The sequence below is a fragment of the Gossypium hirsutum genome, chromosome D03, assembly GCF_007990345.1.
Source record: "Gossypium hirsutum isolate 1008001.06 chromosome D03, Gossypium_hirsutum_v2.1, whole genome shotgun sequence".
In the NCBI taxonomy this organism is placed as follows: Eukaryota; Viridiplantae; Streptophyta; class Magnoliopsida; order Malvales; family Malvaceae; genus Gossypium; species Gossypium hirsutum.
Window position 1 is genome coordinate 85,919 of NC_053439.1, and position 25,609 is coordinate 111,527.

At 35.1% G+C, this 25,609-nt stretch overlaps 3 protein-coding genes across 5 annotated transcripts; all 3 read left to right on the top strand.

The window, feature by feature from the left end:
- Positions 1-739: 739 nt before the first annotated feature.
- On the top strand, positions 740-5,669 carry LOC107937844 (uncharacterized). 2 transcript variants are annotated; one of them, XM_016870831.2, is made up of 7 exons: positions 740-1,594; positions 3,358-3,472; positions 3,655-3,718; positions 3,833-3,968; positions 4,143-4,470; positions 4,859-4,987; positions 5,070-5,669. In XM_016870831.2, exons 2-7 carry the CDS (start codon positions 3,358-3,360, stop codon positions 5,543-5,545), a joined length of 1,248 nt encoding a protein of 415 aa, XP_016726320.1. In that variant the 5' UTR covers positions 740-1,594; the 3' UTR covers positions 5,546-5,669. The 2 variants fall into 2 exon arrangements, with proteins under 2 accessions (XP_016726320.1, XP_016726322.1); XM_016870833.2 differs by lacking the exon at positions 740-1,594 and having other exon boundaries at positions 3,377-3,472; positions 3,655-3,753.
- Positions 5,670-15,525: 9,856 nt separating this feature from the next.
- LOC107937825 (protein PIN-LIKES 7) lies at positions 15,526-18,507 on the top strand. The gene is made up of 9 exons (XM_016870805.1): positions 15,526-15,938; positions 16,149-16,228; positions 16,561-16,685; positions 16,772-16,893; positions 16,999-17,178; positions 17,340-17,456; positions 17,546-17,646; positions 17,738-17,976; positions 18,060-18,507. The coding sequence occupies exons 1-9, from the start codon at positions 15,804-15,806 to the stop codon at positions 18,182-18,184; spliced, it is 1,224 nt and encodes a 407-aa protein (XP_016726294.1). The 5' UTR covers positions 15,526-15,803; the 3' UTR covers positions 18,185-18,507.
- A 542-nt stretch (positions 18,508-19,049) lies between these two features.
- Positions 19,050-24,207, top strand: LOC107937824 (serine/threonine-protein kinase/endoribonuclease IRE1a). 2 transcript variants are annotated; one of them, XM_016870803.2, is made up of 7 exons: positions 19,050-19,764; positions 20,207-20,441; positions 20,616-22,117; positions 22,282-22,454; positions 22,731-22,977; positions 23,101-23,404; positions 23,871-24,207. In XM_016870803.2, the coding sequence occupies exons 1-7, from the start codon at positions 19,634-19,636 to the stop codon at positions 24,000-24,002; spliced, it is 2,724 nt and encodes a 907-aa protein (XP_016726292.2). In that variant the 5' UTR covers positions 19,050-19,633; the 3' UTR covers positions 24,003-24,207. The 2 variants fall into 2 exon arrangements, with proteins under 2 accessions (XP_016726292.2, XP_040945426.1); XM_041089492.1 differs by having other exon boundaries at positions 19,322-19,764; positions 23,963-24,207.
- Positions 24,208-25,609: the final 1,402 nt, after the last annotated feature.

Here is a 25,609-nt window from a genome sequence, read left to right on the forward strand (position 1 = left end):
CGTGGCCAGTTAACTTGTCACGTTGGACGAGGCGAAGTTTCAATTCAGTCACTCAACTTTAAAAAAATAACAAATCTATCGAAAATTGACAAATTAGTCACCTATTAACATTTTTTGTTACAAGCCTAACGAGACAAGTGACGTGGCTAGTAAATTAGCTAATCTGGTTAATTAACTTGCCACGTTAGACAAAGCAAAGTTGAGTGACTATTTTCTTGTCTTCATTTTTCATTTTTTCATAAATGGCCCAATATTTTTATTTTTTGTGTAAATAACCCAATATGTTTATATTTCTTCTTCTCCATCCCAACAATCTTGCCGTCACTGTCTTCACCACAACCATCTTTAGCGTCACCATCGTTGACCTCTAAACCACCACCCTATATTTTTTTTCCTTTTCAACCCCTCAATAGAGGAGCCACACGGTTGGGATCCGATTGTCTTTTTCTATTGCCCAAAGCCATTAACTCTGAAAAAACTAGATCAAAATGGGATTGAAGACAATTTTGGGTCAAACTATCAGTACCCATGACCAAATCGGTGGGGAGAAAATCCTCCAAAGCAACATTCAAGCGATTCAAGAATCAAAACAACTCGGACTTGTCGAGATCTTCATGGGATATGATGATATGAACAAAAAAGTATTTGATTAAGCTAAACAACACTAACTCCATTGCCAACATTATCAAGTTGCATAAAACAAAATAAAAAACAAAACAAGGGGTAATCTAGAAAGGATATCGAAAATGAGGAAGCCATGATTTTACAAGAAGAATTTGTTCAAGGGTTTTATTTGTTCTTCTTTTTGGGTGTCTGATTTTTTAAATTTAATAGGATCGATTTATTATTTTTTGAAAGTTTGAGTGATTGAATTGGAAGTTGAATAACTGTTTTGTCATTTACTCTTATATATTTGGGTTGGAAATAACGTAGTGGTCGATTAACTACATGTCACTAAGAGTAATAGAATTTTGAGAGTATTTAGTCAAACACCTTGTGTGCGTTATTTTCTGTAGGTTTCTATTGTTGTTTGTAGCTTCTTTTGGCATAAGTTTACTTTCGCTATACAAATTGGCGCCTTGGATTACTTCTAAAGGAATCCTTACTTAAGTAAATGTTGACTTAGACGAGTTTAGATGAACGGATCACAGATCGCGAGACGAAATATCTAACCCTCTGACAAGTTGAGTGACTATTTTGTCAACTACTCAAAATTAAGTGACTGTTGGTAATTTACCCTTTAATTAAATTGTTTACATAATATTCATCAAAATAATAAAATAAGATTAAAAAGTTGGAGAGATTATAAAGTTTTCGCAATTTATTTGCCTTTGGATGTGATGATGATTGTCAAAGTGTTTTTACTGGCTTTGTTGGTAACAGTTGGTTTTCTTTAATTCGTATTTATATGATTATTTAAATTTCTGGCTGAATTGGTTTCACAAGTGAATCGGGAAAAATTATGGAAATATTTTTCCTTAATTAAAATAAATTAGTACTGTCTTTCGCTCTGGGCTTCTCTCGCTCGCTCTCTGCATTCTTTCAAAGCTCACATATCGTTTATCTTGAAGCTCAAATCATTCCTCGACCCAAGGTATTCTGATCTCATCTAATTGGTCTCCTTTTGATTCTTGTAGTCATAGTATTTGATTGATAGGCTAATTACCTTAAAGATCGTGCCTTTCAGTTTAATTTGTTTTCTTGAATCTGTTATATATCTTCATCTTTATAAAAGGGTTTTCGGGTTTTCGGGTTTTCCTTTTTTGTTAACTGGTTTATATATATATATATTTTCCCTTTTTCTTTCTAATCAATGCCTTGTTTGATTTTAGATGTAAAGAACTATGTATATGCTTTCAATCTTTAAGAGAATTGTCTTTTCAGTGATGTGTTTGTTTGCTTACTCGCTTTAGTTTTGTAACTCGGGAATTGCTTGAAACTTGTTATTATAATATTGAAAAGTTCAGCAGTGAGCATTCTTATAGAAATTATTAAATTACTGTTAACACAAACATTGCTTGGACTAATAAACTAGCTTTATGGTTAAAAGGGTGTGTTCCTTACATCTGTAAGTGTTTTTGTTTTCTTTATGTGAGTTCAAAGTTGTTTGGAGAATCCCATGTCTTCCAAGATGGCACCTTACCTGCAAAAAAGTGGTTTGTCATTTTCCGTTAACAAGCAACTGGTTTTCTCGGACTTTGTGTAATTCATATTTTAAGCAGCTTTTGGAAGATGTTGCTTCCTTTTTGCAGTAAGTGATTTAAGTAACACTGAATTCTATTGAATCAGCTTAGCAGTCAGAACTGCATGATAAATAAATCTACTTAATCCATAGCCCGTCTACATTCGCACAAGCAGGGAGGGCTGCTGCCAAGGAGAAGGAAATAACAAATTGAGGCCACTTTTTCTTTTTAAGCCATAGGTTAATGACTTGGTTTTTCATAGTATTAGCTTACATGAATTTGATTCTTTGAACAATCTTCTTGTGATGTTTTGGGTTTAATTCAAATTTGTGCCAATCAGTGGATTAATGGTTGATGTGGAGGTTTGATTAGGACTACGTGAAAAAGTTTATGTTCTAATTTTCTGAACTATCAGGTTTTAGGTATGTTAGGGAAAGCGTACTCTCTGTTTACTGGTAAGTTTAACAAGTAAAGATAACTTTAATCTTGAGTGTTAAATGAGGTCGATTTCATTTACACTACAGTTTATATATATTTAAGGTCAGCGAATAGCTGTGTTCAATTACTTGAACTTTTATTAGGTTCTTTCTTGTTTTTCATTTATGGTTCATATGTTTTTCTCTTTCAAGAAAGAGAGCATCATCTCATGAACACCCAAACCTTGTTTACTACACTCTAGTTAGTTTGGTTTTTCAGCCCTTAAGTTGTTTCTGTATCACCTGTACTGATAGAAGAAACTCTTGGATGTGATCAGGCATAATGGCCAAGAGTTAAAGCTGTCTTATGATTTGTTGTCTGCTTGTGTATGCTAATTCTGGTTCTGGAACAAACACACCCTTCTCTTTAGGGTCATTTCTCTGTATTTCTTTTACCTGTTTGTTCCAATTCCTAGTTGTTTCGTCATTGAATTGAACTGAAGCTAGCTTTTTGTTCTGCTCTTATGTAAGTATCAATCCAGTTTGCCCTTCTTTAACATCTAAACCTTTGTCACTCGATTTTTATTAAGTCCTTTTATTGGGAATCTTTAGTTTGGCTTTTTATAAATATAAATAGTTCACTGATAGTAATGGAAAGGCCAAGACAAAGGCAGTTAATTTGGATTCAAGATTTGAAATGGAGAGAATGAAAATTTCAAATTAGGGTTTGTTATGTATAACTCTTATATGCACAACAGATGGAAGAAAACAAGGAAGGATCCACAAAATTGGAAGCCCGGGATGAGACTAGGAAGCGACCATCCATTTTCATCATTGGATGTCCCAACGTCGGCAAGCGCACCCTGATCTCCCGTAACTCTCATTTCCTCATCCAATTCAATTGTTCTTTACTGTTATCATTATTGTTTTTTAACTAAAAAAAAATATACCAAATGCTACTAACTGTTATTTTGTTGGAAAAACATGAGTCATGGTTGCTATGCCTTTATCAAAAGTTCTGGATATTTGATCAGTTTTATTTAAAAAAATTGCAGGGCTTGCCACTGTGGAGTTCGAAGAAGAAGAAGAAGAAGATAGCTCCCAAGTGGTTGTCCGTCGGTCTGAACGCATTCTTTATAGTCACTTTTAACATGGTTGTTTGTTTTAGTTAATTATACAATGTACGGGCTTTTTTTACCAAACTCTGATAACTGATAACTCTACCATCAACAGCTGGACTATCAATACCAAATACTACACTGCTGATGTTTCTCTGTGTATGGCTCATCTTCAAGATGGATTTTCAGCTCGAACCCTCCCTATATTTAACCATTCAACTGCCTTGGTCATGGTTTTTGATATGTCTAATGTAATCATCTTACTTTTCCCAGTTCTTGTTCAGTTCTTTCTATTTCTGTCGCAATAACTTTTGCAACATATTTATAACTCAAGTACTATTTCTATATAAACACACACACACACATACACATATATTGTTCTATACCCTCACCTTCCTTTTCGACTTTTTTTCTCTCTCTTGCAGTTGTCAACTCTTTCTGCTCTTCGGGATTGGGTATCTTACACTGATATCCAAAACTTTGAGATTTTACTCTGCATTGGAAACAAAGTTGATCGAATTCCAGGTCATCCTGTCCATGCTGAATACACAAAACGCCTACACAAACTTGATGATTCCTCTACTCATCCTTCATCTGACTTCACTCAATATGGAATTTCTGAAGCTGAAGGAAGCAGTCTATTGGGAAATGAAGACCCATCCTCCAACATTCGCAAGAAATGCTTGGAATGGTGCATTGACCACAACATTGAGTTCATTGAAGCCTGTGCTTCTAATGCTGAATTTGACAAATGTAAGCCCATGTTTAGCTTCTGCATCATCATATCCACTTCACTTTGTTGCTACACTGTCTATACACTGAATTACTGATATGGAATATAACATGCTTTGATGTGAAATTTCCAATATACGATCATGGTAAATTGTATTAATCATGACATCCTGCTCAGAAAAATGTATTTTGCCTAAAAAAAATAAAAAAGGATGTGCACATGCATAATTGTGAAGTTTTACTTGATATCTCCACCATGATCTAGCAAATTTTTACTTTCCTGATGGAATGGGTATCGATGCTGTGACAATCAAAACTCACAATAATGAACGTTAAATAAAGGTTATGTACAGCTTGGATATTGGTATGCTTATTATTGCTAATGTGAAAAAGAAACTGGTCCTGGCAGGTTTGTCGGTTGATGGTGATTTACAAGGAGTTGAACGACTTTATGGTGCTATTTCTGCTCATATGTGGCCTGGAATGGTTCTGAAATCTGGTGATATGATAACTGAACCTTCACTACCTGAGAAAGAAGGTTATACGTGATACCTTGGTTTTTCTAATAAAAGTTCTTCCTGATTAATTAATTGCTAAATATCATTATTGTCCCTGTCCAGATTCATCTGAAGAAGAACCTGATTATCAGTTTGAATATGAAGTGCTATCTGCGGGTTCAGCTGAACCAGGGAATGAGATTGTTGAAGAATGGGTTTCTGCAAGTCCAACTAACACATTCCTGGATATAGCGAAATCAGTTGATGCGGGAAATTATGTTACAGAGTGTGCTCCAGGGAACATAGCCGGATGCAAAAAGGAAGAGTTGCATACTTTTCTGACATTTTCTGGTTTAGGGGAGAAAATTGACAGAATGGAACCCAATGCTGAAGAAGCTGGTCTAGCTTCAGCTTCAGAAGTAGATGATGGCCCACATTATGATTTTGAGGATTTGGAACAGTTGATGTCTGAGATTGGAAATATTCGCAGCAACTTGAGGTTAATGCCTGATTTTCAAAGGAGGGAGATGGCTGCCAAGCTGGCTATTAAAATGGCTGCCATGTTTGGAGGTGACAGTGATGATGAAGAGGAGATATGAGTTACTAATATGGGTATTATCATAAGAACTTTTAGATTGATCATGATTCATTCCTTAATCCCGGACTGTTGAGAATTTTGGAAGTTACTGACATGTAGCTTAAATACAAAGTTAACTTAGAAAAGGAGCCTTCATGGAAAATGTTTGGTTAATGTTTAGTTTTATACTCCATTAGCTACAGCTTGCCATTTCTTTTGACCGCCGCTTTCTATTTGCCTAGTTGGAGAAGGCCTGATGCTGCCAGTGCCAAGCCAATATGTTCGCAATGAATGAATTAGATGTACATATAACGCGTCTTATTTTTTTAGGGTAAATAAGTTAAAGTTAATGAATTTTGTATTTTATTTAAAGTCATTACATTAATATTTCCTAAAATTTTGACATCAAAGAGTCAAAAAATGTGTTGAATGGAGCTTGGCACTCATTGCTGTTGAGTTCTTCATATCTTAATTACGGATAAATACATTAATTTATTTTACAAGTAACTTGACACTCATGTTGAGGTTTGTCAGTTAATAATTGCATAATAGTTATACAGATTCTAATAGATGATGAAAATTTAATATAATTAACAAAATTTGACATCTATAAATATTGAAATACTCTTAAAAAGTATATTCTAAAAACCAACTTTTTCAATAAATTCAATTTTGATAAATAATAAAACATCCCACAACCACAATATTGTTATTTCAATGTTTTTTTTTTGGTGTACAAAGAAACCTAATTAATCTAATTTCCTAAACCTACCATGCATCAATCCTATTATTCTTAAAATTTCCCAAACTACAATCATAGTCTAAGGTGCTCTCATTGGTTTGACCCAACTTTATGCTAAATTATATTGTGTTGTCTAGCATAGTAAAATCTTAATAAATTCTAAAAAAATCCAAGAAAAACTTCGAAAGAGAAAGAAATTTATATTCTTCCATATTAGTCATACTAGCGACTTAAAGAGGGTTGACCATGGAACCCCATTCTATGGTCTCCCTCATGAATTTTTCAAATTTGTCTTAATCCATTCAAAAATATTTCTTGAGAAAAATTATGCTAAGTGATTCCTTTGTACAATGTTGAAATCAATAAATGAAATGTTTTACTAATCCAAATTAAAGGATTCCATTAATCATTTGAAATCTTTATGACATAAGAATTTCCAAAAAAATTATTACAAATAAAATTAGATAAAAAAGTAGTATTGTTTCAAAAGAAGTTACATATTAGATAAATACCGTTAACTAAGTAGATTAATTTCATTAGTTGTCTCGTAGCTAGCTGCCGTAACAAATATATCTCATAGTGTTTGTGTTTGTTTTTGCATCTAGTTGTAGTTGGCGTTGAAATGTAGAAGAAAATTCCAAATTGTGATGTAAGGGATTCCATCAGCACCGTATTATTATCATTATAATTGCAAATTGCAAGTAAAAGTTGTATTCCTGCTTACGTAATAGATGATTGAATTAGACGCGGAGACCTGCAAAATGTTCCAACCTTAATCTTTAAAATAAATCATAACCCAGGCTAGCTCATCTGATGATGCTTCCACCTATTATATATTCACCTCACCTTAACTTTGGTAAAAGGTGAAGTGAATAATAAGCATTAATTAACAAACTAAAAGCTATAAGAAATAATAAAGAAATGCGAGTCAGCAGCTTGTCCCCGTTGACCATTGGCCGCAGCCGCCATCTTGAGTTTTGTAATGAAAGTAACACTAATCTACTTACATGATTCATGTTTGTTTTGAGTTGTTCTTTGGCTTACCATTTCGCTTGGTTTTTTTTTTCGAAAATGGCTGCTACTGATACGGGGTTGCGCGCGGACCAAGATCGAGTTGTCAAGTCACGAGAAACTCCTACGAAAACCCTAAACAATTAGATCTGAAACGAAACAGAAAATTAAAAGATTAGATTTTTAAATTTTCAGATCTGAAATAAAATCCCCAAATCAGCAAAGAATCAAATTGAGAATAGAAATAAGTGTTAGGGTTCTTGAAACCCTCAAGGAGATTGTGATTCTGCCCAATTGAACACCAAGATAGTTTTCCCCAAATTTCGACAATCTAATTTCACCCAAAAAGAGTATGGAAAAACCCTAGAAATTGGGGATTTTTGGGCTGATTCCTTAAGATAGAAAAAGGCTGAAAACACAATAAGAACAGAAAATAGATTAGATAATGATTCAGCACAAGTAGAAATAAAGAAAGAATTGACAGTAAGAAATTAAAAGATAAGTCCTAAGAAGCGTTGAAATCTCGAAAGATCTCACAACTCCCTTCAAACGGCTCTAATCTCCCCTCCAAAGAATATCAATGGCAAGAAGAAGGTTGAAGATGGCTCCCACAATCACAAGATTGTTAAAACAACCTCTAAAGAAAACTCAAGAGAGAAATCTTGGAGAAAACTCAAAGAAAATTCTGCTCTCAACAAATCTGAAATTTTAATAATAATGATAAGTGTTTAACAAGGTGGACAGCCATGCCTTTAAATAGGCCTTATAACTAGTCCTAATCTAATTAGAAAACTAAAATAAAAAAACTCAAAATTATTTTAATATGGAAATTTGGTCAAAGGTCATTTTATCTGGGACTCTTGGACTGAATATTGACATAAAAATTTAAACTAAGTAAATAAATAAATAAATAAATAAAAATAAAAATAAAACTTTACAACTTGGGCCACTTTGACAATTTGGCCTGATTTTCAACTAAGTATGGATGGATTTCTTGATTGGGCTGGGAATTTGCTTATTGGGCCTCGCCTTCAAGAATTTGGGCTTTTGTGACTCGTATTGTAACACCTCTTACCCGATACCGTTTCTGGAGTCGAGCACGAGGCATTACTTAGCTTATCTTACCAATTCGGAGCATAAAAACTAGGTTTGAAAATTTATTTCATTATTCGCAGCAAATCTGTCCAATCGCGCAGCAGTTACTAAATTAATTATAACTTGAGCTACAGAACTAGAAATTTAATTCCGTAAATTTTCCCTGAAACTAGACTCATATATCTACTCAACATAAAATTTTTAGAATTTTTGGTTCAGCAAATTAGTACAGTTTATTAGTTAAAGTCTCCCCTGTTTCACCACCTGACTGCCCTGACCTCTAGTCACTAAAAATAAGTTTTCTCACTGTAGGATTTTCATATGAAGTTCTTACTTGTTTCTACAGAAAATAGACTCATTAAGAAATCTAAGCATGTAAATTTCAACTCATAACCATTTTTGTACAATTTGTAATTATTTTCTAAACTCAGAACAGGGGACTCCAAAAACAGTTCTGACCCTATCTTACTAAAATTCACATATCTTAAAATATAAATTTCCTTTTTCTACACCATTATTTTTTCATGAAAATAGACTCAACAAGCTTTAATTCCATATATCATTAACCCTCTAATTCATTTTATACTATCTTGGGTGATTTTTCAAATTCACGTCACTGTGCTGCCTGAATTCTGTTTCTTTGCAAAATTTTATCCTTTCATGATTTCCATGCATAATTTATCACCTAATCTTTCATAACAACAAACACCTTCATCCTTAATCATTTTAATAACCATACATCACCAAATACTTACACATCACTCATTAGCAAAATCATCATTACAAACATACAAAATAACTAAATCCCTATACATGCCATAACTCAAACGTGTTTCGATATAAAATACCGAGCAGTTGTAGTTGATAGTGTGGACGATCTCCGACTTCTTTAGGATCCTTGAAGTAGCTTTGCAATACTATAAGAGAAAGAGAAATAAAAGAAGTAAGCATAAAGCTTAGTAAGTTTACTAGCAAATAAATAACAATATTTAACTTAAATAATTAAACTCAATGTCTATATCTCTAGTTTACTCTTTAGTTAATCTCATACTAGTTCTCTTACTTGTTTACTTAGAATACTTGTGTGCATAACTTACTCAATCCTTGCTGCATCGTTGAACATCAATTGATAGTATAATAAGTTCTTAAGTCTTACAACTTACCTGAGCTTGCCATTTATGCTTTAAACTGAACTTTCATGAACATGATTCGTTTACAAGCCCGTTGAGCTACATTGGAATAATAAGGATACTCGGGTCTCTTCTGATAATAACATGCCAAAGCCATGTCCCAGATATGGTCTTACATGGGATGTTCTCGTGATGGTGCCCATGCCATGTCCCAGACATGGTCTTATAGGGGACCTCTCATCTCGGTGCCAACGCCATGTCCCAGACATGGTCTTACATGGGACCTCTCGTCTCGGTGCCCATGCCATGTCCCAGACATGGTCTTACAGGGGACCTCTCATGATCTTAAGGATGCCAATGCCATGTCCCAGACATGGTCTTACATGGGATCTCTTTACCCAAATGTCATGACATTCGTATCCAGTACCATCCTTATGTATCAACGGGACTTTTAAATTTTAATTCTCTATCATTTCATGCTTGGATCATCATCAAATAAATTCATAAAATAAATTCATAATTGCTGGAAATTAACAGCATTAATAATAAATATTGAAATATTGCATTTATTTACCGTAAACTTACCTCGGTACCAATTATAGCCAAATTCACCAACTTAGTCTTCAACTTTATTCTTCCCTTTGTCTAACCTCGAGTTTCGTACTTCTTGATCTAAAATAGTAAATTTAACTTATTTAATAATCACATTCATCAAAACAGCCCTCGACTCTAACTTTTTCAAATTACAATTTTGCCCCTAAACTTTTACATAATTACATTTTTGCCCCAAGGCTCGGAAATTAAACTTCATCTCTTATTCTTATGTTTTATAATATTCTGAACATTTTTCCCTTCTATGGCAACATCAAATTCCCACTCTAACATGTACTTATGAACATTAGGTATTTTTACCGATTATGTCGTTTTACTCGTTTTCACTTAAAATCGCTTAGCAAAAGTTGTTTAACATAATTTCTAGCTTCATATTCTATCATAAAACATCAAAATAAACACTTTTCACCTATGGGTATTTTTCCAAATATAAACCCTAGGTTAAATTATTGCTAGAATAAGCTAAATTAAGCTACCGGGATCTCAAAAACGTAAAGAACATTAAAAACGGGGCTTGGGATCACTTACTATGGAGCTTGGAAGCTTGAAAACCCTAACTATGACTTCCCCCCCTTGCTGATTTCGTTCATATGAAGAAGATGATGATTTTTGCCATCTTTTTCCCTTTTAATTCATTTTAATTACTAGATTACCAAATTGCCCCTAACTTAAAAATTTTCTATTTCACTTATCTCATGTCCATTTTTGTCTACCAAGTTACCAATGGTATAATTACCATATAAGGACCTCCAATTTAAAGTTTCATAACAATTGGACACCTCTAACATGTAGAACTCAACTTTTGCACTTTTTACAATTTAGTCCTTTTGACTAAATTGAGTGCCCAAACATCGAAATTTTCGAACGAAATTTTCAAAAAATCATTTTGTGAAATTGTAGACCATAAAAATATAAGAAAAATAAAATTTTTCTCATCGGATTTGTGGTTCCGAAACCACTGTTCCGATAACCTCAAATTTGGGCCATTACACGTATCATTCCCCCCTTCCTCAAAAAGATTCGTCCTCGAATCTGAAAAATCAAATGAACTCAACTTTCCTCTATCGAACGGGACTAATGGCAATTGAGTCCACTGAAAAGAATAGCCATGAGATAGTAAACAGCAACGGAAACAAGCTTGTAGTCCAATCATAAGCATAACAGAACAGGTATAACGCATGTGAATGGACAGATTCAGATTACCATGCAAACAATCTAATTTACTCACCACTGCCTCGTCAAATATGTGAAGCAAAGATGGACATGTTTTAAGGCATTCAGTCGTCTCACATTGTTCCCACAAACCATGAATAAATTGCGAGTAATAAATCAAATGGTAAACATAATCGTCACAAGTAGGTATTTGAAAAGATTCACATGGTTCACAGAGTTGCATAATCATACCATGCATTAATCGACGGTCTATAGATTCACTCACACATGCATTATCAAAAACAAGAATCTTTTTATCAACCATCAAAACAGATAGATCATCAATAAATAAAATAGGACAGTCAAGCACGTTTCGATCTAAGTGTTCATCAACACGATCTTTATCACTATCCGAGGAGTACAAAAGTGTTTCAAAGGTTTCAAGCATCTTACCTCGATAAGCAGAAGAATAAGGGTCGATTTTACCTTTTTCATTTAAAACAAACCTTCGCTCATCGGGGGCATAGTGTAGTCGAATCTCCGTTGTTGAGTTAACCTTTGTCAAATGGAACTCAAACTTCATGTACAACCACATAAACTGTTTAAGGCACGAATATAAATTGAAAACAAATTTGGAAAATTTTGTTACCTTATTCTCCAAAACAGATTTGGACAAATTCGAGGATTTTACACAAGGTAAATCAAGAGAATAACAAATCACGCTTCTTTTCGTAATGACTTTATCAACCACAATCGAAGAGTAACAATTAATCGGATCAAAATGAGGGGATCTTTTAAGAACTAAGTCACCAAAAGTTTTATCAATAATTTTCAAATCTGCACTGGACTCGGTTTCTAAAATTTCCTTACCTCGCTTACCTTCGGGATCATGTAGTGTGATTTCATCTTTGCCTAAGTTGATCGTATGAAAGCGTCTTTCATTTGAGAGGTATTGAAGTTGAAAGTTATCTTTCGATCTTTCGGGAACCTGAAAAGTAGCAACACAAGAAAATTCATATCTTGGTTAGTGGAAACATTCCTCACTACCCTTTCCACGTCTTTTTCTTTTGTTTCTTTTTCTAATTCATTTTCTCTTCTTTCTTCAATTTCTTTTTCACTCTCAATCTCTTTTTGCTCTTTTTCATTCTCTTTCTCTTTTTCCTCACTTGTTTTAACAGAATTTTTCAGTTTGATTTGGTCCTCATGGACTTGTTCCAGAGTGAGCGGCACTAAGGTGAGTTTCTTTCCTTGATGCTTGAAAGAATACCTATTGGTACGACCATCGTGAGTGACTTTTCGATCCAGTTGCCACGGTTCTCCTAGCAACAAATGGCAGGCTTGAATAGGCATTACGTCGCACACAACTTCGTCTTGATACTTACCGATAGAAAAGGCGATGCGCACTTGTTGAGTGACCCTAAATTGGCCTTCCTTGCTAAGCTCTTGTAGTTGATAAGGTTGTGGATGCTTGGTAGTGGTTAAGCAAAGCTTTTCCACCATCGTCGTGTTGGCTATGTTCGAGCAACTTTCACCATCAATAATAACTCTACAAAGCTTACCTTGTACGTGGCAGCGAGTATGAAAGAGATGTTTTCGTTACTGCTCGCTCTTTGGTTTTGCCAAAGATGATTGTCCATGATCATGACAATCATCATCCATTCTAGGGACACGTTGAGGGTTGCGCCTATGGGGCTGGTTATTCCTATCTTCTTTGATTGGATTTCGATATTGAGGTTCTTGATTCAATTGCACCTCATTGATGGTAGCAGTCAAAGCTCGAAGGGTAGCATTTATTTGTGTGATTGCAGCAGCGTGTCCTTCTAACTGTTGTTGGACTTCCATAAGTGTATCATTATGGTCATCTTTAGACATCTTCCAAAAAAGCTGCAAAAATAAACACTCAACACTCAAAAATAAAAGTTAGCAAACCTCACCGTTAATCACTCAAAAAGAAAATTCAAATTCTCAATGAGGTAGAATTCAATCTTGTGAGTTCTTTATCAAAGTTTATATCAACCAATTAGAGAGTGGATGAACCGATCTACCAAAGAATCCTAATGTGCACTAGGATGCCAAAAACTGACGAGACACCAATTGATTCGTGTTGCACCGAGGAAGAATTGGGCACACGTTTAAATCCTACTAACACAAAAAACAAGAAGGTGTTAGATATTGTAAAGGGAGAATAAAAAGCAAACAAATGAAAACCTACAGCTAAGAATCAATAAAAATTGTTGAAAACAGAAAACCCGAAAAACTGCGGAGTAACTTGACAACTTCGTTCGAGGTGTTCCCGATCTCAAAAAATCACAAAATTAAATCTGGAATGTCTTCAAATATTGAATTTTTGATCTGAAAAATTTGGGCACCAAATTCAACCCGCTGAATATTTTTTTAATTTTTTATTGGATTTCGTATTTTTTCAATTTTTTGACTTTTTCGACTTATTTTTTTGCGGGAAATATTTTTGTATATTCAATAACAGTGCCAAAAATATGTATGTTAAATTTCAGATCAATCAGAAAACGTTTACCCACTCAAATGAATTTTTTTCGAAAATTTTTCTGGGTAAAACTGCTGTTTGTAATTTAAAAAATAGAGATCAGTTTAGAAATCAACCAAGAACACCCAAAACGCCTAAAATCTGATACCAAATGATACGGGGTTGCGCGCGGACCAAGATCGAGTTGCCAAGTCACGAGAAACTCCTACGAAAACCCTAAACAATTAGATCTGAAACGAAACAGAAAATTAAAAGATTAGATTTTTGAATTTTCAGATCTGAAATAAAATCCCCAAATCAGCAAAGAATCAAATTAAGAATAGAAATAAGTGTTAGGGTTCTTGAAACCCTCAAGGAGATTGTGATTCTGCCCAATTGAACACCAAGATAGTTTTCCCCAAATTTCGACAATCTAATTTCACCCAAAAAGAGTATGGAAAAACCCTAGAAATTGGGGATTTTTGGGCTGATTCCTTAAGATAGAAAAAGACTGAAAACACAATAAGAACAGAAAATAGATTAGATAATGATTCAGCACAAGTAGAAATAAAGAAAGAATTGACAGTAAGAAATTAAAAGATAAGTCCTAAGAAGCGTTGAAATCTCGAAAGATCTCACAACTCCCTTCAAACGGCTCTAATCTCCCCTCCAAAGAATATCAATGGCAAGAAGAAGGTTGAAGATGGCTCCCACAATCACAAGATTGTTAAAACAACCTCTAAAGAAAACTCAAGAGAGAAATCTTGGAAAAAACTCAAAGAAAATTCTGCTCTCAACAAATCTAAAATTTTAATAATAATGATAAGTGTTTAACAAGGTGGACAGCCATGCCTTTAAATAGGCCTTATAATTAGTCCTAATCTAATTAGAAAACTAAAATAAAAAAAAACTCCTAATTATTTTAATATGGAAATTTGGTCAAAGATCATTTTATCTGGGACTCTTGGACTGAATATTGACATAAAAATTTAAACTAAGTAAATAAATAAATAAATAAATAAAAATAAAAATAAAACTTTACAACTTGGGCCACTTTGACAATTGGCCTGATTTTCAACTAAGTATGGATGAATTTCTTGATTGGGCTGGGAATTTGCTTATTGGGCCTCGCCTTTAAGAATTTGGGCTTTTGTGACTCTACTTTTATGTCTTAATGGTTTGGAACCCTGCACATGTACACCATAACCTCTTGCCCTTATTATTTGACTTTTGTGGGAGAACTGGAATGCAATTTGAGAGGGTGAACATGATTTTCGTTAATTTTAATTTTTTTGAGATGCGTGAAATAAATAAAAAATTTTGAGTTAAGGGTAAGTTTAAATTAATACAAATTTTAGGATAATTTTATTTTGAAAGATATATAAACTTTAAAATGGGTTGAAGAAATAATAATATACAGCTCCTAATGCTGCTAGGTAGAGGTAGGGTTTGAGAGAAATTAAAGTAGTTTGGAGGAAAAAGAAACCCGGTAAATAACATGCACATGCATTGATATGGGAGGGCAACGTTAGGTTTCTTTGGGGTCTTTGCCTCTGACCTGGTCATTCTCAAGATTTGGACTTTTTACATTAATCATAGGCAAGGCAAGGGCATCCCGCAAGCCATGACCAAAACTGTCTCACTCCCCTTTTCTCACGTAATCCAATCATCACTTTTCGACGGTGTAAATAGAAAGAAAGCAAGAGACGGGTGGCCCACTCGTTACATATTTTACTTGCATGTATATTCTAAGCTAGGCCTACCTTCGCCTTTCTTTCCTCCTCCTCATATTTATATTCTTTCACATATCTTTTTGGAATTTCAATCTCCTCTTTTTAATCACATGTTCCTGTACTTTTTAAATATTGGCACTCGCTCCCACTTCCCAGGATCTTGATTAATTTCCTCTTCTCTTTCTTCTCTACTTTTTAGCCTTGGATACACATTCCTACACAGTGATCTCAACATACTTGAGACGCCAATTTTATATTTCTGTGTATCCAAAAAACAAGAAAAGGTATAGCTAGCTAGCTAGCTAGCTAGCTAGCTCTAAAACATGGGTTTCTGGACATTGTTTGAGGTGGCTTCCATGCCAATTTTACAAGTGCTTATAATAAGTTTGCTGGGCGCTTTCATGGCAACTGATTACTGCAAACTTCTCCCAGTAGACATCCGGAGATCCTTGAATAGGGTACTCATTAATAGTTTTCATTTTGTGTACTCTTATATGTTAATGTTGCTAAAAATCTAATATTTACATATATGCATGTTTAATATTAATCTCTAAGATTCGTTGCATTTATCATGTTTTTTAACCCGTTGGTAGATAGTCATTCTTATTTATCCGTCTTAAATCCAGTCTACTATGAAAACATCGATTTATGTTCTGTAACTAACGCAGATCGTGTTCGTTGTGTTTACCCCCTCGCTCATGTTTGCAAGTCTTGCCAAGACTGTCACGCTCCAAGACATCATTTCATGGTGAGATACTATACTTCTCTCTCTCTCTCTCTCTCGCTGTATATATATATGTGTGTGTATGCGTTCTCACTTTAATTATCATACAAAGTTGAAATTAAAAAAAAAAACTGAAATTAGCCAGCAAAAGTACTCGTTAAGTATTGATATGAGAGATGCATCATATAAAGTTCTCTCGCTTTCTCTCTCTCTCTCTCTATTGATGCAAAAGCTAATTTTTGAACCCTCCACTAAAACAAGCAAAAGTGCCGATTAAGCAGAGAAAAAACACATATACTCATGAAAACTTTTGTATTAAATGTGGCTTCGTTTGAATCTGATCATTAAATTCACAGGTGGTTTATGCCTGTAAACATCGGGCTCACCTTTCTAGTGGGAATAATTCTTGGGTGGATCGTGGTTAAGATACTGAAGCCAAAACCCTATTTGGAGGGTCTTATCATTGCTACATGTTCATCCGGTAAGGTTGACGCACACACCTTTAGTTTTGTCAAAGCCCCCTTCAAGTTACTCTATACTTAAAAAATAAATTCTTGCTTGAATTAGGGAACTTGGGAAATCTTCTCCTTATAGTTGTCCCTGCTATCTGTAATGAGGATGGAAGCCCATTTGGGGATACTAATGTTTGCACCAGAATTGGACTTTCATATGCATCTTTCTCCATGGCGGTAATGTGATATCATATTTTTTTATGTACAGTAAGCGTTCGGCTGCAGGAATTAGTTGTTTAATCGTTGTGATCAATCGTATTCATATATATGCTTTGGATGCAGCTTGGTGGTTTCTACCTTTGGACTATCACTTTCCACATGATAAGAGCTTCATCTTTGAAATTGAGAGATGATGAAGCAGCTGAGGATTTCAGTTCAAAACAACCCAACGAGAACTTGGATGCTACACCCCAAAGTCAGCTTCTGAAAGGAGAAAGTGAAGAGCAAGTAGCCATAGTGGTGGTAAGTATTACTAACTACCAAAGTGTGTTGAAGATCCTCGGAACCCAACAGAACAATTTCTGTTCTGGTTCTGGTATAAGCTAGAGACACATAGGATAGGATATGGTAAAGCACCACTAGATTACTGACCTTCTTGACCTTCGAAATAACTCCAATCGCAGAAGGCACCCCAAGACACTAGCCCAAAGGCAAAAGGGAATGCACCGTTGTGGCGTCAAGTAGTGGGATTTCTTCATCAGATTTTGGAAGAGCTCATGGCACCGCCAACACTTGGTGCAGTAAGTTTTTTAGATGTATATAACGTTTCATCTGTTATTTTCTCCTCCAATTTCTATATGTTAACAAAGTTCGTTACTTGATTAATCAGATTTTCGGTTTCACCTTCGGAGCGATCGACTGGCTTAGAAACCTTGTAATTGGTGCGGGGGCTCCACTACGGGTAGTCCAAGACTCGATTAAACTGTTAGGGTACGCTACTTCTCACTTGATAATTTGCTCATAAAATATAAACATTTGGTCCGTTGGTAACTGATTAGTAAAAGCAACTGCATGCATGCAGGGATGCAACGATCCCCTGTATCACCCTCATACTAGGAGCCAACTTGACCCAAGGCTTGCGTTCGTCAACAATTAAGCCGATGGTTATCGTGGGAGTGGTGTGTGTTCGTTACATTATACTACCGGTTGTTGGTATTTTTGTTGTTAAAGCAGCTGGGGACCTTGGGTTCCTACCGCCCGACCCTTTTTTCCGCTACGTGCTCATGGTTCAGTTTACTCTGCCACCTGCCATGAATATTGGTAAGTAATCAAACCGCTTCAGTTCATTACTACATTACTTAATACTATACGGGCTCTTAAAAATGCATAATAATTGCGCTCAGGTACCATGGCCCAGCTGTTTGATGTGGGTCAAGACGAGTGCTCGGTCCTCTTCCTGTGGACATACTTGGCTGCTGCTTTAGCTCTCACGTCTTGGTCAACAGTCTTCATGTGGATCTTGACCTGATGAAGATACTACTCCGCTCTTTCCCGTTGCTCAAAAAACCCATCTATTCATATCAAATAGTTGAACTCGGGAATCGATTTTTTGTACCCTCTTATTCTTTTATATAACACATACGTGCTAGTGAAGTGAGAGATGAGCGATTAGACAAGAATTAGGAACATCTTTTGTCAAGTAAAGAAAGAAGCCTTGTTTATGTTGTGTTTCTGGGTTCTGGCCCTGCAGCAGGAGCAAGTACATTTCGCATGGAATTTGAATGTAAAATTAATGTAATAGCTACAGTTGTGTGGTATTCATTTCAATGTCATCCTAGTTGGATTCTTTCATTTTTGGTCCTTCTTTCGACAATTCGGGATTGAATTTTTTTTTTCAGAATACCTTACCCCTAGGAATCAGGATGAGGACCCTGCTTATTGCTGGGGACCTCTGCTTTTTGTCACATAGCTGGCTCTTCTCGTAGCATCTCTCTAACACGATCAGAAAATGACCAAACCGTGCTAAATTTCTGTAAAAAAAAAAAAGGTTACAATATGCGGGGTGCGTCCACAGTTGAAGAATTTGTTAAAAGTGACACCACCATATTCTAGTGTAAAGCAAGAACAATCATTAGGCCATGTTAGGCATGCCGAAACAATGATATTGAATAATCAGTGACATTTTTAGCAAGATTAGATTGATCCTAAGAGTTGTACCCACATACATTCAAACACAGCAAAGATGAGCATGAGATGGGGAATTTGATTGATTATAGCTGGTTGACCGGGCATGATGTTGGGAATAGAGTTTTTGCAGTTTAGGTAGGACCAATGCTGAAGATGCTTTACCATGCCTATCTAGCCACTGCTACATGAGCAGCAGTTCTCACTATCTCCTTAAGCTGAAGCTTCCAAGCCATTAGCTCTAAAAGAAGTTTTCCAAGTTTAAACTCATAAGAATTGCCACCGTCATATCCTTAATTTGAGCTTTTCAATTTCAAGACGTTCGTTTACCCTTTCAAATTCTAATCAGGAAACTCCAGACCGTCAGCTATCAACCACCACAAGAAACGGTATGAAGTAGTATTCTCCTGCGCAAAGAACAGATTTGAGGGAATTAGTTCTCTAGGAGAAAGATGAAAACAATTTTCAGTATTAGTAAGAGAAGCTTAATTATACTAGTAAGTAAAGTTTGAAAATTAGCTAATTTGTGAAAAGTAAGGAGGATAGAAATTTAGAATAAAAGAATCAAAAGGCAAGACTTTTACAGTTAAGAAAAGAAAACCCCTAAAAGCAAACCAAAAAAACCAGCCACTCGGAGATCCTTGAATTGCGGTCCCGGAAGAAGCTTCGAATCTTTCTGAGCAAAACAACTCTTTGTCTTGTCTTGTCTTGTCTTGTCTTGGTCTTTAAGTAACCTAATCTAGCCACCTACAAAAATAAAATTCCTCAACCAAGTCCGTTTAATATCTCAGAAATGAGGTTGCTTTTTTTCTGTTTCTTGATTCTCCTACCCTCTGGTTTCTCCACGCCCATCGCAATTCATGTGCCGGACGCCCAGAGCACCGGAATCCTGAGAGCCGGGGGGAGATCGCTCTTGTCTCTCTCGTGAGTTTTCTTTTCGTTTCTTTCTCAGAGTAATTTGTTTGTTATATTCCAATCAGTCAATCATCATGGACTACAAGGATTGTTTAAATGCTTTGCTACTTATTCATAATATAGTAATAATCATAATTATAATGAATCGAGCTTTAGAATATGGGTTTAGAATTGTAGCAGTAGAATTTCACTTTTAAAAAAAAAAAAATCTTTGATTTCGCTATTTTTGGACTGCCTGTTCAAGGTCGTTGCCCGCCTCGTCTTTTTCTCAGCTAATAATTTAAACCTGTGTTTCATCAGTATTCGTATGAATGGTGGCCTATGATAAGTTGATTATGATATATATGCATGTACTTCATCGTTTTACAATCGCATTGTTATATGCTACGTATTAGCATTGTATTTCAAAAGTATTACTACAGCTGCTCAAATCTTGCTACGGTTGAAACAGTGAGCAAGAAACAGAATTAGCTGCTAGAACCGATGGTACCATTGTTTTAAGGACTATAAACTCAAAGAGAGTAATCTGGTCGTTTGCCTCCGGGTCTCCCATTTACTCTTCCTATCAGGCTCCTCCGACATTGGATAATGGCAATGAAGCTGCCTCCCGACCAATCACTGCTTTCTTCATTGATTGTGGAGATGATTGGGAACTCTATGCGCATGCAACCCATTCTAATAAAATGGTATGTGCTAGCTTTTCTGCTTCAGTCTTTTTTCCTGATGTACATATAGGTTTTGCCTCTCAAAATTTCTGTAACATCGAACCATGTTTTGAGCTTTTCATAATATTACTCTTTCTTTTGCCATTGCTCAGAGTCAGAACTATCTTAATCTTTATCTTGTTGTTGGACTTGCAGAAACTTCCTGTAACTGTTGAAGAATTTGTCAAACACATGCCTCATGTATCTGAGGAAGGGGCAATCACTGTTGGCTCTAAGAGGACAACTGTGTATGTGGTAGATGCTATGACTGGAAAGCTACTGCATGTTTATAGGTCACCTGATTCTCCATCTGCGCTGGAGCCCGACAAAGAGGGGACTCCTTTATCGGATAACGGTAATGGTAATAAGGAGCTGTTGAAGTCTGCTGCTTCTAGTACTGCTCAGCGTCGATTTCACATCACAAGGACTGATTACACACTGCAGTCTTTTCATCCTAACTCAGACAAGGTTTCATGGAGTCTAATGGTTTCGGAAATTGGGGCTGCTTTACTTTGCCAGGATGTTAAATTTACTGTGAATTCAAGTTATGAGTTTCCTGAAATTGGCAATGACTTTGGTTTGCCATTTCCATGTCAATCAAAAGGTATTGTTATTCGAGAGCATAATATGACAGAATATACAAGCACTTCTCATCATGATGATCCGATGCTCCCATTGTCTTCTTCTAATGCACCTACTTCACTGGCCAAGCTTGATAGCACATCAGATGACCGTCATAATAGGAAAATGCTTCTAGTGGCAGCTCCAGAGTCAAAGCTTCGATTGCCAGACAAAGTTGATAGATTATTGAACTTGTCTCAAGACAATGATAATGAAACAAGTGTCCCTCAGCCTCCTTTGGAGAATAGTGATTCTAGAATGTTTGGTGTACATGATCTGAGAACACCTCGTGCTGATGGCAAGGCCATTTTTGCCAAATATCCAGTAGTATTTTCCTTTATATTTTTCATAATTTTGGTGGGCTTTGTCATCAACCACGTTCTTTTGGCTAAAAGGCTTTCTGCGTTAAAAGACCAGCCTGTTGCTAATATAAACGTTGGATCCTCCAACAGAAAGAAATCCCGAAGATCACGGAAGATTAATGGTTCTATTGAGAAAAAGGATCAGCACACATCATCTGGAAGCGAGGATGAATTTTCACCTGTTGGTGCTGACAACAAAAAATTGCTGGACCTTAATAAATTAGTTGGTAGCGTTGATGGACGTAGAATAGGTAAGCTAATTGTATTAAGCAAAGAAATTGCAAAAGGAAGCAATGGTACAATTGTCCTTGAGGGATTCTATGAAGGCCGAGCAGTTGCTGTGAAACGTCTTGTCCAAGCTCATCATGATGTTGCTTTCAAAGAAATTCAAAATCTCATTGTGTCTGACCAGCATCCGAATATTGTTCGATGGTATGGTGTGGAGTATGATCAAGATTTTGTGTATCTTGCTCTGGAGCGTTGCACTTGCAGTTTAGATGATTTGATTCAAATTTACTCAGATACACCTGGAAACTCAGTCCTCAGCAAGGACCCAGCAACACGTGCAATGGTTGAGCATAAAATTCACCTGGATTTGGTGAAAGGTGCCATGCAGGATCTTAATCTGTGGAAAGCAAATGGCCATCCATCACCTCTCTTCCTAAAACTGATGAGGTTAGTGTGGGCTACAGTTAACTGTTAAATGATGAGGATTGTTCATTTACTTTCGGGTTGATAATTTACAGGGTGGGCTTGATCGTAATCTCCTACCTTGGTAACTTTCAGATTTGATCTAGTCCAACTTCTTCTTCATCCTCCATTGTTGTATCTGTACACAGGGATATGGTTTCAGGTCTTGCTCATTTGCATGATCTGGGAATAATTCATCGAGACATAAAGCCTCAAAATGTGCTAATAATTAAGGAAAAAACAGTGTGTGCAAAGCTTTCTGATATGGGCATTAGCAAGCGCCTTCTTGAGGATAGGTCTTCCTTGGGTCACTATGCTACTGGTAAGCATCTTTAATGTTTACTTTATTCATTATTCTCATAATTTATCTTTATTTCTTGAAATATATGCTTCCTAATGGTACATATATTCCCCCAGGATTAGAATTTAAGTTTTTCCAAATATTTTATTGGGTCATTCTGGAATTTGTAACCAATGAAATTCTGCTTATGATTTCTTAATGTGCTCTGCTGCCTATTTTAAAAGTTTGACTGTAGAACTTTTAACTAGTTATTTGTGCTAAAGTACTGTTTGATGATATGTACAAATTTTATTGCAGGCTGTGGTAGTTCAGGTTGGCAAGCACCGGAACAACTTCTTCTTGGTCGCCAAACACGTGCAGTTGATTTATTTAGTTTGGGTTGTGTCCTTTTCTTCTGCATCACTCGGGGTAAGCACCCGTTTGGCAATCATCTTGAACGTGATATCAATGTTGTGAACAACCGAGTGAACCTTTTTCTAGTGGAGCATATCCCTGAAGCTGTGGATCTAATATCTTGTTTATTGAATCCTGAGCCTGAATTGAGGTATAATGATTGTTTTCTTACCGTCAAGTTCAGAAAATTTTCTGAAAGTGCAATAAACTTGATATTTGCTGTGCTGTAAACTTTTCTTTTTAATGTTCACAAGTATTTCTTATTTACTGCCAGACCAAGCGCATTGGAGGTGTTGCGTCATCCTCTATTTTGGAGTTGTGAGATGAAACTGTCTTTTCTTCAAGAGACTAGTGATAGGGTTGAATTAGAAGATAGGAAGGTTGACTCTGACATCTTGAAAGCATTGGAGAGTGTTGCACCAACGGCTCTCGGTGGAAAATGGAATGAGAAAATGGAACATGCATTCATTGCCAACATTGGGTATTACCGTCGTTATAAGTTTGACAGTGTTCGAGATCTGTTGCGAGTCATGAGGAACAAATCACATCACTATAGAGAGCTTCCCATAGAAATTCAGGTTTGAATCTAAATCTAGCAGTTGATCATTAGAATATGCTTGTTAATTGAGTTTGGTTGAATAGATGAAAGGTATCTGTGATATAGTGTGGCAATGAGTTGTGTCAGGTATTAGATATATAAAAATTTTACAATGAAAAGGGAACCTGATTGTTTAAGATGGTCATTATCTTGAACTCAATTAGTAAAGGTATTCGTTCCTTTAAGACATGTAAATATTTTACATTGAGGCATTCGTTCTTCTGTTTATCTTTTCCTCTGAATTAATTTTTGAAGCTGTGTTTTTACTGAATGATACAAAAACTACATTATTCCAATAATCATAATGATTTATATTGGATAAAAAAGCAATCTGGCACGTTTGGAGTGACATGGGAGATGCAAAGTTACCTCTTAAGAACATGAATGAAGTGCCCTGAACATTTATTGCTTGTGGTTAAGAAATTTTCCTTTGCTACTGATTGCAGGAACTAGTAGGGTCGGTTCCAGAAGGGTTTTATGGTTATTTTGCCAGTCGATTCCCGAGACTCTTTATTGAAGTATACAAAGTTGTTTGCAGGCGCTGCAGGGAAGAGGAATGCTTCCAGAAATACTTTTAAAGCAATGTTATGGTGTTTAAAGAGGTCTTTCAAAAAGTGCTACTTATAGCTGGCAGGGCTGACAATGTTTCTAATATCTCATTCCCCGGTAGTGTATATATAATTATGTAAATAATAGTAATAAAAAGTAATTTGTATCTTTGTTAGTTGATTTTTCGTTCTTTCATTTGCAATTTGTTAGAGGAGCTAATGAATTTTTACTAAAGACCCTATGAATAAATTGGAACCTCTTGGTAGAGCAAGTAACACCCCATATCCGACCTGGTCGCCAAGTCAAGACATCAGGATGTCACATTTGTTGCTGAAGCAACTATTGAAAATTTCAAATAAATTTATCATATTATTTAATTAATGTAGACCATTAACTAATTTTTAGTAATAATTGAATTTACGATAGAACTAATTATGAGTTAAAGTAGCTCATTAAAACATCCACAATTAATCAAATGCTAAATTGTAAAGTTTATAAAGATTTTTGAATTGTCGTCGTGACGTTGGGGTTTCCATGTTGTGACATGGCGAACTTCTCGTCGTGATTTCGTCTCCATTTTCCTATAAGTTTCACACTTTATTTTTATTTATTTATTATATCATTACTTGAACCGTATTCAGATGTCATTACATCTATTTCTAATCTCATAAAAACATAATATTTAATCAAAGATAATAAAATTTATAAAACTAACATAAATATTAAAGTTTTACAAATAAGACCATTGGAGACCTTGCACTTGCAAAATTAGTTTACCCACTTTATGTATATTTCATATTTATTTCTAAATTGTGCCAATCAATTTAATTTTTCATAAAAATTTAACAAAGAATTCAATATCACATCAATTAATAATTATTTACTTATTATTTTATCAATTCGTTTAAAACATACTCACATGGATTAATCATTCCATCACCAACAACCATTTCGAAACATTTCAAATTCATCTACTATATATATATTCATATATTTTTCCTCATCCTCCTCTCCATTCCACATCATTTATGTATATATTTGTTAGAATCTTTAGCTTTTAGTGTATAACATGCTTATATGTAACATTATCTATAATTTCACTATTTACTTATTTGTTCATATCAAAGTTGTCCACTTGAGTCATAGTTACTAAATTATTTATATCTTGAGCTAAAGAAATCAAAATTAAGGTTCGCTTGATGTTTTTAAAACTAGACTCAAGTATTTTTTTTACCATAAAAATTTAAGAATTTATAATTTAGCCAATAAGTACAGTAAATTCTTCAAATTTGTCTCTATTCTGCTGTTTGACAGCTTCGACCTTTTTTTACTAAAAATTAATTATCTCTTAGTACGGGGTTTAGATGATGTTTTTGTTTGTTTCTTTTGAAAATATACTCATTAAGAATTTAAAAATATAAATTTAAACCCCTAATCATTTCTTTACAATTTTTGATGATTTTTCAAAGTCAGAACAGGTGAACCAAAATCAATTTGACATTGTCTCACCAAAATTTATATATCTCATAATATGAAATTCTTTTACTTATACCATTTTTTCTATGAAAAACTAGACTCAATAGGCTTTAATTTCATACTTTAATTAACATTTAATTCAATTTATACAATTTTTGGT